The sequence below is a fragment of the Orcinus orca genome, chromosome 3 (genome assembly GCF_937001465.1).
Source record: "Orcinus orca chromosome 3, mOrcOrc1.1, whole genome shotgun sequence".
Lineage (NCBI taxonomy): Eukaryota > Metazoa > Chordata > Mammalia > Artiodactyla > Delphinidae > Orcinus > Orcinus orca.
In genome coordinates, this window is record NC_064561.1 from 149,902,197 (window position 1) to 149,917,870 (window position 15,674).

Sequence of the window (15,674 nt, forward strand, 5' to 3'; positions counted from 1 at the left end):
ATGCACATATACCAATTGTCTAGGGAAACCCCTTTGTATATTTAACGAAGGATCCACACATACTCGGGGAAAGGTCAATACAGACATCGATAATCTAAATGTTTGAACGCTGTGGTAGACTCATGTGCCATGCCCTCAGCATTGAGCACAGCTGCAGAAGTGCCACGATCACTAGCCACCTGTGCTCCTTTGAACACTAGTGGTCACTGGGGTAGCAATAGGTAATCCCTTGAAAAGAAGTTCCTGGTCAACTATTTTCAGAAAGTGCTGTGGTTCTTTTATTTCTCTTGGATATTCACAATGCACCCAAACAGATTACAGACTGAGTGGTTCTGTGATAAAGAAGCCTGTTTAACTTTGCATGTTCCCGCATTTCCCAAGCACTGGAGACATGGTAGGCTAAGAAGTTAAGGTCAGAGTTCTTTGCAGGGGTGTGTGAAGAATATTTGTGGAGGAAATTAAAAAAAAAAAACTTATGTACAACTATTTCATATAAAATAAACAATAAGGTCCTACTGTATAGCACAGGGAACTATATTCAATATCTTGTAATAACCTATAGTGGAAAAGAATCCAAAAAAGAATATCTCTCTATTTCTCTATCTATCTATCTATCATCTATCTCTGAATCACTTTGCTACACCAGAAACTAACACAATATTATAAATCAACCATACTTCAATTTAAAAAATACATCTCTGTAGTGGGTTAAATTATATTCTCCAAATATATGCCCAAGTCCTAACCTCTGGTACCTCTGAATGTGCCCTTAGTTGAAAAAAGGTCTTTGCAGATGTAATTAAGGTAAGGATCTCAAGATGAGGTTATCCTGGATTAGGGCTCTAAAGTCAATGATGGGTGTCCTTATAAGAGAAAGAAAAAAGAAAGGAAGAACAGACATAGAGACACAGGGAGAAGGCAATGTGAAAATGGAGATAGGGATTGAAGTGTTAAATCTACAAACCAAGGAACACCAACGATTGCTAGCAGTTTCCAGAAGCTAGGAGAGAAACAGGAACAAATTCTCTCTCAGAGCATCCAGAAGGAATCAACACTAACGTCACCTTGATTTTTGACTTCTGGCTTCCATAACTGTGATAGATTAAATTTCTGTTGTTTCAAGCCTCTAGGATTATGGTAAATTGCTACATAGCAGTCCTAGGAAATGAATACAATATGCCTGAATCAATGAAGACTGATTCAGTAGATCTGAGGTAGATGGCATTTATATTTATTGAAAATGTCCACAGATGATTCTGATGGGCATATACACCAAGAGCCATCACTTTAGGATCCTTGGGGTTGACCTGGTTATATTGACATCTTATAGGATTTAGCCTCTTGCTGTGACTCTGGATGGACCAACAAAGCCTCCTGCCCTTTACCTCCAAGTCTGTTTTTCAGAGAAAGTAGTCCTAAAGAAAATGATTTTGGGTTATCCCTTAAGTAGTAATTGGAAATAGTTTTTTATAGGTGGTGACGATGGTCAAGGCTATGTGAGTAGAAGGAAGTAATTATGGGTTCAGAGGGAAGAGGGGAAAATCAGCCCTTGTCAAATTAGCCATATGGATCTCACTTGAAGGGAGCTTTCATTTTGCAGCCTGAACAAGGCTGAGCTTCCTTTCTTTTGGTACCTTGAGAAATCTTGGTCTCCTATGACTTCAAATCATTCTAATTCACTTCTAATCTTCTGGACTCAGTTTCCTTCTTTTCCTCAGCTGCCTGAGAAGGCTGCTTCTTTCATCCCCAGCTTCTATTCATCTGAAAACATCTTCTTTCTTTTCCCAATTGTTCTCATTTTAGCGCCTAGACTCCCTGGATGTTTTTGATGTACTTCTTCCCTCTTAGTCTCTGGTTTCTCCAAAAGGAGTGGGGGGGGGTCCTATGCTAATGAACTCAGTCTTTGCCTGACACTTTGCCTCACCCTGAATTCCTTCTGTGCTGAGACAAAAGAACCTGAGCTTCAGTAAATCCTGAAACCAGGCTAACCACATCCTGGTGAAATTCGTTGGGAAGCAAGTTAATATGGACTCTGATTATGCTCCAATGGCTTAAAAAAAAATACAGTCTTCTCTAGAAAACGTAAAGGCACAGTGCTAAGAGTCTGTGCTGATCTGAAGCCCTTTTCTGAAGCAGATGCTACCTTACTAGAACCAATTGAGCAGGATGTAAATTAAGGTCAAAGCTGTCCACATTACACCAGAGACCTCCTGGCCCCACAGAATATCAATTGGCAAGAGCTCTCCCAGAGATCTCCGTCTCAACGCTAAGACCCAGCTTGACTCAATGACCAGCAAGCTCCAGGGCTGGACACCCCATGCCAAACAACTAGCAAGACAGGAACACAACCCCACCCATTAGCAGAGAGGATGCCTAAAATCAAATCTAATGACTAATAAATAAGGCACCTGCTCTTAAAAATACCTCTGCAAGGAGAGGTTTGCAAGACAGGCACGAGTTGATGTATGCTCCTCTGCTCTTCTGGTTTGACAACTTCTCACACTGAGGCTGACTAGACCCTAGGAGGTTACTTACTCATGGTTTAACCAAGATTATCCAGTCAAAAGCTAAATTTGGCAGAAGGTACCAAAGAAAAATTTCAGAACTTTTGCCCTAGCTGGTTCTTCACCCAGGAAGTGGTGAAGTGTGGTGAAGGGGAAGACAGAGGGTAGGGGTGGTGAGGGCAGGATGAGATGGTGAAGGAGGCATTCCTTCACTGTACAAACCGCAAAGCTCCTGACCCAGCTCTAGGAGCCAGTCACAGTTCACCTACAACCCAAGTCAAACAGGCTGTCACAGCCTAGATGTGTACTTAACCACTAGTTAATATATTATTTGTTGCAGCTGTTACACTTGATTTGGAGAGCCTCCTTACAGCCGAACTTCTGAAGCAAAAACAAATTTCAAGTTAGGGACTCCAGGGCCTTATAAATGTATACATATAAAAGAATCCTAGCAATAAAACAGTACTCGATTATTGCCAAATGACTCCCCAGGCACTAAATGTTCTAAAAGCTCAGAGAAGGAAGCTTGGGTCTGAGTTTAGTTCAGTAGGGGGTAAAGTTGCCCTTTGGAAAAGTAGAAAAAGTTTGTTTTAATGGCACACCTTTTAGCTGTCTATACAGCTTCATTGCTTCTATAGCTAAGGACAGTCTTTTTCAGGGGAAAGAGGAAGGAAAGGGAACAACATTCTACTAGGTGCCAAGTACTGTGGTAAACATTTGATCTAATGCTACCTCAGGACAGCCCTGAGGCAAGACAGTGAAGCAATGAAGTCAGCTTCCAGGCTGCTCCTTCCCCCTCTTGCCCACCACCTCCTCCTTGTGACGTCCATCTTTCTTGCCTGGTACCCATGTCTCATCCTCTGGACATCTGGAGTCTGGCAAGCCTCTCAGTCCCTCCCTTTCAGTAAGTGCTCTCTGCTTCCTCAGCTCTAAAGGGCCAGCCTGACCTATAGTCCAGGTTGATGTGCTTATAGCAGAACATGAAAGCAGGGCTTCTCAAACAGGTGTCTTTTGGTATACGAAATTAAGTTGTGTTCTTTTTGCAGAGATAAGTGACAATGAAAAGAAATATCTCCAACATTTATTTTTTAAATAAATTTTTCTCAAACTGGCCTGTACAGGCATCCTCTGGAGTCTGTGAGAATTTTACTTCCTTAAAAAATAAATTACTCAAAATAGAGCTACCCTATGATCCAGCAATCCCGCTCCTGGGAATATATCCAGAGAAAACCATAATTCGAGAAGATACATGTACCCCAATCTTCACTGCAGCACTATTTACAATAGCCAGGACATGGAAGCAACCTAAATGTCCATCGACGGAGGAATGGATAAAGAAGATGTGGTACAAATATACAATGGAATAGTACTCAGCTATAAAAAAGCACAAAATAATGTCATTTGCAATGACATGGATGGACTTAGAGATTGTCATACTGAGTGAAGTAAGTCAGCCAGAGAAAGACAAATATCATATGATATTGGTTATATGTGGAATCTAAAAAAAATGGTACAAATGAACCTATTTACAAAACAGAAATAGAATCACAGATGTAGAAAACGAACTTATGGTTACCAAGGGGGAAAGGGGGAGGGGAGGGATAAATTGGGAGATTGGGATCGACATAATACATTACTATATATAAAACAGGTAACTAATAAGAACCTACTGTATAGCACAGGGAATTCTACTCAATACTCTGTAATGACCTATATGGAGATAGAATCTAAAAAAGAGTGGATATATGTATATGTATAACTGACTCACTTTGCTGTACAGCAGAAACTAACACAACATTGTAAATCAACTATACTCCAATAAAAATTAATTAAAAAATATACTACTCCAATATGAGATATATTCTACTAGATCCAGCATCCTTCTTATCCTCCCAGAAAATATACACAGGAGATAAGCTCTGGTGAGTGGGGTGAGGACGTGGGTAGGATGCTTCCAGAAACCCAGGCTACTACTACTTTTTCAGGAGGAGTAATAGCAGTAGTAGCAGCAGCAATAGTAAAAACAATAAAGTATCTAATATTTATTCCTTACCTACTTTGTGCCAGGAATTTTCCTGTGTACCTATCTGCTCCTCACAATGACCATTTGAGATATATGTTAATATCTCCACTGACAAATGGATAAATCAGAGTTCACAGCATGTCAGCCGTATGCCAGGTACACACACACAGGACCAACTCAGGGTCTCCAGCTCCCCAGACTCCAAAGTGCTCATCCCACAGCCTGGGACACCAACTGAAACCAATAACAGAATTTGCCACAATCACTAGTGGCTGATAAGAACAAACACCTCCAATACTTTTGTAGGACCTTCTTGTCTGCTTTTCCCCACGAGAAAGAAAAATGGCAGAAGAGGAAATGCATCTGCTGCTCTCAGATTCAGGAAACAATTCTCCTCAGTATTGGTCTTAGTGTTGTGGAGAGGATGTCAAACTCAAACACCATGAAATCTAAGCTAATGCCTCCCCCCTCACTTCCCTTCTGCATTTGCTCTCAAGTCATTCCTGGAACTCATGTGGCATTCATTTAACCAATAGTAAGCCCCCATTTTGTATCAGGCCCTGTTTATGTTGTGGAGGAAAGGAGCAGAGCATATAAAGATGAGGGAAGATCTTCCCTCTGAGAACTTACAACTGAAGGGAAGCTACCATATGTACACAAGCCACTTGACTTCAATGCAAAAGACGCACAACTTCAAACGCTTTTGGAATTCAGAAAAAGAAGAGCTTCTGTCGCAGTAAGGATGCTATCCAGGTGTTTCTCCATTTCTCCGGGGTTTGCTTGGCAGGAGCTTCGCAGTGACAGGTGCACAGACCCACTCCTGCAAATATTTGCTCTCCAATGAATCCAAATTTGTCGTGTTAAAATTCTATTTACTAAGGAATATTAAGTGAGAAAAAAGAAGAGCTAAAGGCTGCTTTTCCATAACATATGAAAATGAAAATATAACCTGTAGCAGTAAAGACATGAATGTTACTTGAGAACATGTTGAGGACACACAAAGGCCATTCATCTGAACGGTAACATCTACTACAATGTTGTGAGGTTTCTGGTTTACGAGTCTTTCACGGTGCACGATTTCCTAAAAGGAGAGTCTTCTGTCTGTATTCTTCAGCGTGAGTTCAGTGGCAGCAGTCGGTTTATGGACGATCCACAAACCTGTAAAGTCAAGTCTGCCCTCAAACTGGAGCTGTGTGTTACACCGACTGTAACTCTTCATAAGATAAATATTATGTGATAATGATGACATATCTCAGACAGTTCAGTTGCAAATTATTGCCCATTCAATCCATCACCAAGCATTTACAGATGCTCAGCTTTCATTTGGTGGAATACCAATAATAATAAAAATGTACAAGTCCACACCGATCAGCAGATACTGTTAATCTTACTTTGCAATAGAGTGTATTTCAGAAGAGTTGACTGTGAAGGAAATTCATAAAGTGAATCCTGAATTCTCATTTATGTCAGTTACCAACTGAAAATAATTTTCTATAGGAGATTAAAAGACAACAACCAATACAAACATGATGACTAGTTCCATAAAATACCTTTTTATAGAAACAATCTTTTTCTGTTTATAACAGGGGTTGACATACTTTTTCTTCAAGGGCCAGATAGTAAATATTTCAGGCTTGTGGACCTATGTTTTAGCTACCCAGCTCTGACATTGTATCCCCAAAAGAGCCATAAATAATCTGAAACAAATAGATCTGGCTGTGTTGCAATAAAACTTTACTTACAAAACGACTGAGGACAATAGTTTGCCAACCCCTGGTTCAAATAATTGTTAACCTTAAAAAAAAAGTAGCTGATTTTGTATCATATATTGTGAATTACATGCAAATCAATTTCCTATAAATTATATATATTTAAAAGCCCTTTGAAAGTTGTATAACCTATTTTCTAAATGATAAGTTCTTTATTTAGTAATTCGTCATCTCTTATTTTTGGTTTAAATATATATTGCATATATTTGCCATAAGGTACTCTATTATTTGAACTTCTACTCAATGGTCCTATGTTTGAATTCCATAAATCTTTTTATAAATATGGTGTGTAGTCTGCTTTCTCAGTGCATAGATTAATCTGTATTAAAATCAGGGGCCACCTGTATGATGAATTCAAGGTTTTTTCCTTAGTGCAAAAGTGCCCATTATCTGAAAAATTGTGCATCACACGTTGGAGCTGGTATGAACAAAGGCCTTTCTGGAATGACAGAGCCTAGGCCTTTCTGGAATGACAGAGCCTAGGCCTTTCTGGAATGACAGAGCCCAGCCTCTGTCTCTCCCTAGAGAGGCTTCTGTGCACAGAAGCCAGAGTTCTCTTGAGAGCAGTGATTACAGAGTTGGTTTGGAAGCTGTAGAACTAAGCAAGTCGTCAGGGCTGCAGTCTGGAACTCAAAGGTCACAGTCAACTTTGGGATGCTTTAACTTTCCAGTCACTAAAAAGAGTTCACCACCCACTGGGGTCACCTAGGGTGACAGAATGTTTGTCTTGGATTTCACCCCTGAAAAATGTGTGTTATGCTTTGGAAGAGAAACCATACTAGGAATGGGTATGTAGAGTACAGACAGGCCCACTGGAATTTTTAGAGAGATGCTTAATCATCCTCAGACTTCCAAAAAAAAATGTGACTTCTACAGTCAAGGCTTTCCGAGGCATATGCCCACAGATTTCTAACTCTTTTCCTACTGTTTGGGTTCCAGAATAAACAGACAACCTTGATATATGTTGACAATCAGAAAGGACCTGCAGGGGCTCGAGGAGGCTGACCTTGAGCTGTGGTTTCACTCCCCCTCTAGACATTCACTAACGCTGGTCTGAGCGCGTGCACAGAGAACAGGTCTCTCATAAACTCAGTGGGAAATATCTACTCACCACTGATTATGGCTCAGCAAATTGCTGGGAGTTGAGGAGGATAAAAAAGTCAAGACCTAATATTTATCTTACAAAGAATCCTTACCTCCCAACAATTATATGTGAAAGCAGGGAGTGTATAATGAAGCACTACCACTGGGAAACTAATAGCAGGCATTATCTGAGTATTTCAGCCTGGAAAAAGTCACTATCAAGTCCCTATTTTGAGATAACTAAACACTGTTATTTGAATTCTCAATAACATGCATTATCTACACTTTATTTTGCTCGTCTAGGAGCAGATACAAAGCATCGCATGGACGGTACCTTCTCTACTCTCTTGTTGGTCTGTCAAAGAGACTTGGGGAAGCTGTTTTGTCTCTACCTCTGTTTCTTCTTCTATAAAGTGCATAAGTCTACCGGCCTCCCTCCAACCTCAGAGAAGCAAGGAAGGGGGATAAAGAGCCTTTGCAGGATGCTTGGCATTATCAGGATATCAGTGCTGTCTGTGAGTCAGGATGGGCTACCACTAGTTTGGGTGCAAGGGGGAGCCAACATAAACACCGTTTCCTTAAAAGGGATCATAATAATCTGTGTTTACTTACTGAATCATTTGCTGAGTTGTTTATAAACAGCAGACTGTAAAGAATTCAATGTCAGCTTCGATGTCAGAGTCCAATGCTGCTCTCTAATGCGTGTCCAAAGCTCAAGTTCTTTGTAACCAAGAAAGGCTGCACATTCTCTCTGAGATACCGTTCCTGCACGGACACACTTCCCTTATATTGTGTTTCTTTTACGTGTACTGTCAGCTTGTGCTTATTGCGGCTGTATTGTCAGTTAATAAGCCCTTAAGGTTGAAAATATCTGATGAAAAAGAATGATTAAAGCTGAGAGGGTCATTCGGCTCTTACAGGGGCAGGGATGGGTCACAGGCAGGAGAGGGGCTGCTATTGCCTTGGCAGCTGAAGTGCCCACAGGATAGCACAGTGATGACACAGAAACACACCCCAAGACTAGACCATGACACTGGTCCCATGACCTGAAGCTAAGGTTCTGTGGAAGGCTTTTGGGGAAGACTGTAAGTCTATTAGTAATGGACGAGAGAAATGTCTCCTCCTGCATATTTTAATTTCTCTCCTTTCATAAATGACTGCCGGAGGACGTAAAGGTACCCTATGGTAGCCAAAGAATACTTAAGATACCAGGCAGAAAACCTGGCTTCTATTTTTTGAATTTTTTTCGTGTGCATGCAGAATCCACTGACTGTTTGTTAAACACTCGACATTTGCCAGGCCCTTACAGGTACTGTAAGATACAAGGATGTAAAAGACGTAGCCCTTATCCTTAGGAATAGTACAGTCTATTAGAGGGAACAGAAAGCGCATGAGTCTCCATTAGGTTGAAACAAATGACATAATGATATGATGGTCCAAAATAGAGTTGACTATGGGAAATTTCATACAGTTCAATTCTAATTCTTGTTGGAATATAAATAAGAGCCCCAAGAGAATACAATAAACACCGTGGGACCAGGTACTATCCTAACTACTTTAAATGTATCAACACTTGTAATTCTCACCACAATTTTATGAGGTAGGTACTATTAGCATCTTTATTTTAGAAGTAAAACAAAACAAAACAGAACTAGGTACAGAGAGGTCATGAAACTTAGGTAAGATCAGGCAGGAAGTAAGTAATAGAACTGGGACTTGAACCAAAGCTGTCTTGCTGCAGAGGCTGAGTTCTTCAAGTACTGTGCTATATACTACCTCTCCTAGAGAGGGAGAAAGAAAGGGCTTCAGAGATTCTAAGATGGAAGTGTGCATTCTCTTGGGGGAACTGGGAAAACCTTTGCGGATAAGGCGATATTTGAAGTATGCCTTAAAGATAAAATCCTTGAAGGACTGTTCCCACCTGGGAGGTAAGAAGAGGGAATTTCTGACAAAGGGGTCATTATGAATGGCTATGATGAAGCAAGGATTCAGGGGACACAAACATGGGTGTACATAGTACATAAGCGAGATGAGGCTATGTTGTGGGCCTTCTTAAATGCCAGAGAGATGAGTTTATTCATAATTTAGGAAACAGTGGGGAGCTACTGAAGACGATGGGGCAGAAGAATCACTGGATCAAAGGTAGACAAGAATGAATGTGGAAGCAGAGGGTAGGATGGCTGGGGACAGGGAAATAATAGGAGGTAGGGAAGAAAAATTAGGAGGCTAGGACAGGAGTCCAGCTAAGAATGTACAGTAAGGACCCCAACAAGCAAAATGACAGTTACTATATTAAATTTTTGTCTCCTATAAGTGTCTTTATTGAAAAGTAACTCACCATTGTAAAGGAAGTTGTTGAACTTATAAAAATTGAAGCAATTCATTTCTGTGCCCATCTAATATGATAATCTTTTGGGATTCTTTCAAAACTGCATTCTGACCTCAGTCATGGATGTTTATGTTCAGGACGCCTGTTTTCATAAAATCTTGGACAAATTTATGCTCCAGATGCCAGTCGATGAAACTTCAGTAGTTTTCTCCAGTTGGATATTCATTTTATTTTGAGGTGGAAATGCCACTGATCACACAATTTACACTTTCATAGTAATACGTGACAAATTCAGTGAAAAGGTGTGGCTTTAAAAAAAAGGACAGGAAAAATCCCCCTCAGAACGATGTGCAATCTTTTAATAATTTCTCTATGTGTTTAATAAGTCTTAAGTATTTGGCCCATACGATCATCAAATCCTCTGCCAAAAACCAACTGTGAGAGAGAAATGAAATTACTGGAAAAACACAAAGCACATGGGACCACAGCAGCCTAACTCGGGAGTCTGCCTTCTTCAGGAGCACTAACAACGTTTTGCTTTTCTCTAGAAGATTCTAACCATCCTCATCACTCTCTCCGACAACTAAAAGCAGCTTTCTTTGTAGTAAGTTTGCACCGTTCCTTCTTTAAAGTATACAAGATGCCTACCACTTTAAACCATAAACTCCGTCAATATCCTTCTCATCCTATATGTGGGTCTTTGCTCAGATTTATGCCTCTGCATAGGTGAAGTATGCTGCTACCCACGTGCATGGGCTAAAAAGTCCTCATGGGACTTTTAAAAATAGCTCTTTGTTTCCAGAAAATATTTCTCAAGCCTGTACTCTGCAGAAGATATGTAAGTATGTGCCCATTACCACACAAACACCTATTCACATGGTTTAGGTCCACGCAGAAAGCAAAGCCCCGAGGGCTTAGAAGCTGGGACAGATACTTTTTGGTGAGCAAGAGAAGGAAGAGATGAACGCAATGGGCAATTCTTTAAGTGGCGCATGGCGTGGGTTAATTTTAGCTGGTCCGGTTTGACCGCGTGCTTTTTTTCCAGAGTTACTGATACTTGGCAATGCTATGTATAGACTGTGTTAACTAAAGATAAGTGATGTGCTGTAGTCATGGGTCCCTGAGTTGTTTCAGGGCAGAATATGTCAGCTTGTCAATGCTGCTTAGCAATGTAATTAAATTTATGATTTGCACCTAAATTCAGTGGAACTGGGGGCTGATGGTAAGGCTGTCCACATAGCTAGGGTGCGCCTACACGATGAGCTCACTCTAGGAAACTCCATCACGAGCAGACTTTGGGCTTCCTGGTACCAAGGTGCTTGGCAGGCACACAGGTAGTGGTTCCAGACCTGGTGGGTGTGACTGTGCAGTGAGAGGACGAAGGGGCCTACACCTGGGCTCTCCAGACCCCGGTCAGTGCACTCCCCTCATCTGCTGTTGCCCTAGTGTATCCTTTGCCTGTAAGGAAGCTATCCTCTGAGTATAAACCATCTGATTCCTATGAGTCCTTTTAGCAACACTGAAGGTGATTAATGGGCAATTAACACAGGTGGCGAGACCTGTTCCTCCATGAATGCCCCCCCTCCACCCCCCGCCCCTGAGATCCAAGAGGCTCCACGATAACAAGGGGGGCTGGTGGGAATTGTCAAGAGTGCTGAAGGGTGGGTAGCCAGGGAGCTATTAAGGATACTTCCATTTAGTTAATTTATTTGCAATATCATTTATTACTTACAACGTTCAAGGTACCATTTGAGGTACTGTGAGTTATACAACTCTGAATAAGACACAGCTGTTCATAATCCAGATGGGGAGATAAGAGAAATACGCAAATAACTACACTCCAAAGCAGCGTGTAATATATCCCCTCAGAGTGATACGAAACCGTGTGACCTCTCAAAGACACACACAGAGGAGGGAGGAAGTGCTTCAGGCCAAGGGTCAACGTGTTCTGGCTGAACCTTAAAGTATGGGCAGGATTTATATTTCCAGAATGCTGGGTGAGGCGGAAGGATGATAGTTCTGGAAGATGGGACGGCACGAGCAGAGTCCCAGAGGAGGGAAAGCATAGTGGTCCTGGGGAGTAGTGGGTAGTCTAGACTTACAAGCTGGGGTCAGGTGACAGATGGTGGATTTGAGTGTCTTGGGATAGGATTGCAGTTTAAAATTTAGGCAGTGGGGAAGGTACTAAAGATAGTTAGGGTTATTTAGAACAGAGGGATATGTTGGATTCTGAAAATCGTTATTGGCAGAGGAAGATGGATATAAGGAAGGAGAGACGGGGTAGGGTGTGGAAGGAGAGAGGAGCGAGACAGCTACTGAAGGGTTATTGTGATAGCCCAAGCGTAAAGTAAAGGTGGCCTGCAGAAGGGTGGTGGCCTTTATTTACGTTTGGACAGTTCTGTCTAGGATTCACTCTGGGAGGGTTTATTTATTTTTCTTCCACAAGGTTTTGCTTTGAATCTGAGAATTCAGAAAAGTGCACATAGGAAATGTATACATTACAATTGTGAACTGACAGTTCTTGAACACTAGCTTTTTGTGTAAAACTATCTCCTTAGGGGGAATATGACCTCCCTGAGGTCAGGACAATATCTTACACATTTCTTTCTTCCTCAAGGTGTAGAGCTAGCTAGTGCTGGGTGCATGGCAGGGAGTTAAACATTTGTGATACAGTGACTGTGTCCACAGTGACACAGTGAGGCTACGGGAGCCCTAGGGTCTGTTGCATCTCAGTGAGTTGCTTGGATGATAAAGGTGGCCATGTGTCCTAGTGAGTGCACTGTGGAAGGTGCCTAGTGATACAGACATATCCGTTGACGTGGGGTACTTTATCCAATCAGTCCTGAGACAAAAGGCATATAACTTCAGATAAGGAGAAGCTGGAAGGATAGGATTCTTCCTTGCGTGGGGAGCTCAGTGTCTGTGTGACGTGCCACAGATGAAGGGTAATAGCTATTATTCTTGTTTATCACAAGGACAGAAGATCAACATATGCCAAGTGACTGGCAGCAATTTCAACACATCTGCCATACTCAGAGGTTGTATTCCAACAAGGCCCACAGCTTACAGTCCTCAGACCCCATGACTTGACAAAGACAATGGCTTGGGGAAATCTTACCACCACTGTGGGGGCAAGAGAAGGGCAGTGTATTGTGGTTGTGTGTTGGGGAGGGTTCCAGTGTGGGATGGAGCACGCACCATTAGTAAACCATTCTTAACTGATTCCTTCTTATTTCCTTACAGAAAGCAGCAATAAGTCACATCATCTGCTGAGTGCAGGCTTTGGAATATACTGGCTGGGATAACCCAAACATAAGCAACAGCTAGTCTTTCTACAACCCCTCACATTAATTAGGGAGCAGATTAACATGTCAGATGATTCTAAAACAGGAGGGTTGTAGAGTTTGCGGTCTGGCACAACTGATGAATTGATGACGTTTGTTAAAAACAGCACCAACCCTCCTTTTCAGTCACCTCCAAGAAAAATGATGTTTACATCGCCTATTAGAAAAGGACTCTGCAATTTAGTCACAAAACCCCAATTATAGTTTCATGATGCCGTTATGATCCCTGAAACAGCAATGGCTTAAACACAGTCAGGTACACTAACCTCCCTTCCTTTATTTTGTAATGTGGACTCGAGCACATACTTCAACTGAGGAAAAGAAAATCCATCCTTAGAATTTAATTGAAGGTGCCTACTATGTGATCACGTTTTTTTTTTTAGGTCACGCGAGGGATTTACAAGAAGCAGAAAACATAGGCTTTGCCTTAATTAATTGCGACATAATTAATTTGTGCAGCGCACACAACTCATTGAGTCCTGCACATGGTATGAACACATGCATGAAGATGTTGTGAGGTAATGCTATCACGGAGCAGTGGACAGAATTTCAGAGCCCAAGGCGATTTGGTTGAAGGGACAAATTTGACTGTCTGGTAATGTGATCACTAGGTAAAGAAATATCTCAAAATAATAATGACAATACAATACAGGACTTATAAAACAAAAATGCAGATTCCTAAACTCAGTAAACTAATTGTTGGCCCACAATAAGTTATTTTATGTCTTTTTTTCTTTGCATTAATTTGGGCTTACTTAACCTCTAAGGATAAGCTTATTAGAAAAATAAAGAAGCATTCTTTTTTACCAAAGAGGAAACGCAGGTGGCTAACAGGCCCATGAAACATGGCTCAACACTGATAATCATCAGGCAAATACAAATCAAAAGCACAATGAGATCTCACCTCACACCTGGCAGAATAGCTAACATCCAAAAGAACACAAATAACAAATGTTGGCGAGGATGCTGAGAAAAGGGGATCCTCATACACTTTTGGTGAGAATGTAAATTGGTGCAACCACTGTGGAAAACAGTATGGAGATTTCTCAAAAAACTAGAAATAGGACTACCATATGACCCAGCAATTCCACTCCTGGGTACAAACAAAAACACTAATTTGAAAATATATACTCACCCCAATGTTCACAGCAGCATTATTTACAATTGCCAAGGTATGGTAGCGACCTACGTGTCCATCAACAGATGAATGGATAGAGAAGATGTGTTATATGTACAATGGGATACTACTCAGCCATAAAAAGAATGAAATTTTGCCATTTGCAGCAACATGGATGGACTTGGAGGATATTATGCTAAGTGAAGTAAGTCAGACAGAGAAAGACAAATACTGTATGACATCACTTATATGTGGAATCTAAAACAATCAACAAACTAATGAATAAAACAGAAAAGAAGCAGACTCACAGAAAATAGAGAATAAACTAGTGGTTACCAGTGGGGAGAGGGAAGGAGGGAGGGGCAAGACAGGGGTAGAGGAAAGAAAGGGTTATTATGGGGATTATATGAAATCATTTGCATGAAACTTTTGAAAATTGTAAAGAACTTTGGAATTTAAAGGATCTTTCGTTCAATTAAAAAAAAAGGGAAAAAAAGAAGCAGCCTTGCAGAAAAGTTGAAAAAGAAATTCTGAAAAAAAAATTTGTTAGTTTGCCTGTGTAATTTCAGTCAGTCATTCATCCAGTTACCATATCCCAAATAAAACAGGGAAAGGACAGTAGCTTGAATTACAGTAAAACCTGGACACTATCGTTGAAGGCAGAAAAGGGAGTGAAATTCTTACTTGTCTCTAGGCCTGGATGAACTCTCTGCAGACTCTGAGACGCTCTGACAAGGATAGCTGGTGTGGCTGGAACAGAAAGAGACGAAAACCATGAGTTACCCCTATAAAAAGTGGTCTGATGTGACTTTCTTACAATCTCATTTTCAAATGGCAAAATGTGACCAGGCCCAACCTCACAACAATTCTCTCCTTTTTCTTTCTTTCTTTTCAAACTAAAATTGCACCTACCCTCTAAAAAGAACTCCTAAATATTCAGAGCAAATGGAAACCTTCTGGTCTTAGCTGCCTCTGGTCTCATGCCTGGACACAGTCAGGAGGATGAAAAATTGCCTTCCTACAACATTTGAGTCCAAACTTAAGTCTTGCTTCTGGAAACAAGGAGGAACATAAATTCTTTTTTAAAAAAAGTATTAAAAACAGTTCAGTCAAAAGCGTTTATTCTTAGAAATAAACATGTGAGCAACCCTGGGAATAGGGAAGGAATGAGGGGAAGTGAGAAGTTGGACAAGAGGGGGACAGAAATTTAGGATGCGAGATGGCAATGAGTCATCTATTATAAAAGCATTTTTAATTTTATTGATACTAGTATTAGGTTGCATTAAAAACAGGAAAAATGGGCTTCCCTGGTGGCGCAGTGGTTGAGAGTCCGCCTGCCGATGCAGGGGACACGGCTTCGTGCCCCGTTCTGGGAGGATCCCACATGCCGCGAAGCGGCTGGGCCCGTGAGCCATGGCTGCTGAGCCTGCGCGTCCGGAGCCTGTGCTCCGCAACGGGAGAGGCCACAACAGTGAGCGGCCCGCGTACCGCAAAAAAAATAAACA

General features: G+C 41.3%; 1 protein-coding gene across 6 annotated transcripts in view; it reads right to left on the reverse strand.

Annotated features, from left to right (window-relative positions):
* GHR (growth hormone receptor) overlaps positions 1-15,674 on the reverse strand; it is a 283,086-nt gene that overhangs the window by 63,541 nt on the left and 203,871 nt on the right. For all 6 annotated transcript variants that reach the window (XM_049708184.1, XM_049708182.1, XM_049708185.1 and 3 more), the window contains one exon: positions 14,854-14,919. In XM_049708184.1, the coding sequence (XP_049564141.1) occupies positions 14,854-14,919 (66 nt within the window). The remainder of the gene's footprint in view (positions 1-14,853; positions 14,920-15,674) is intronic.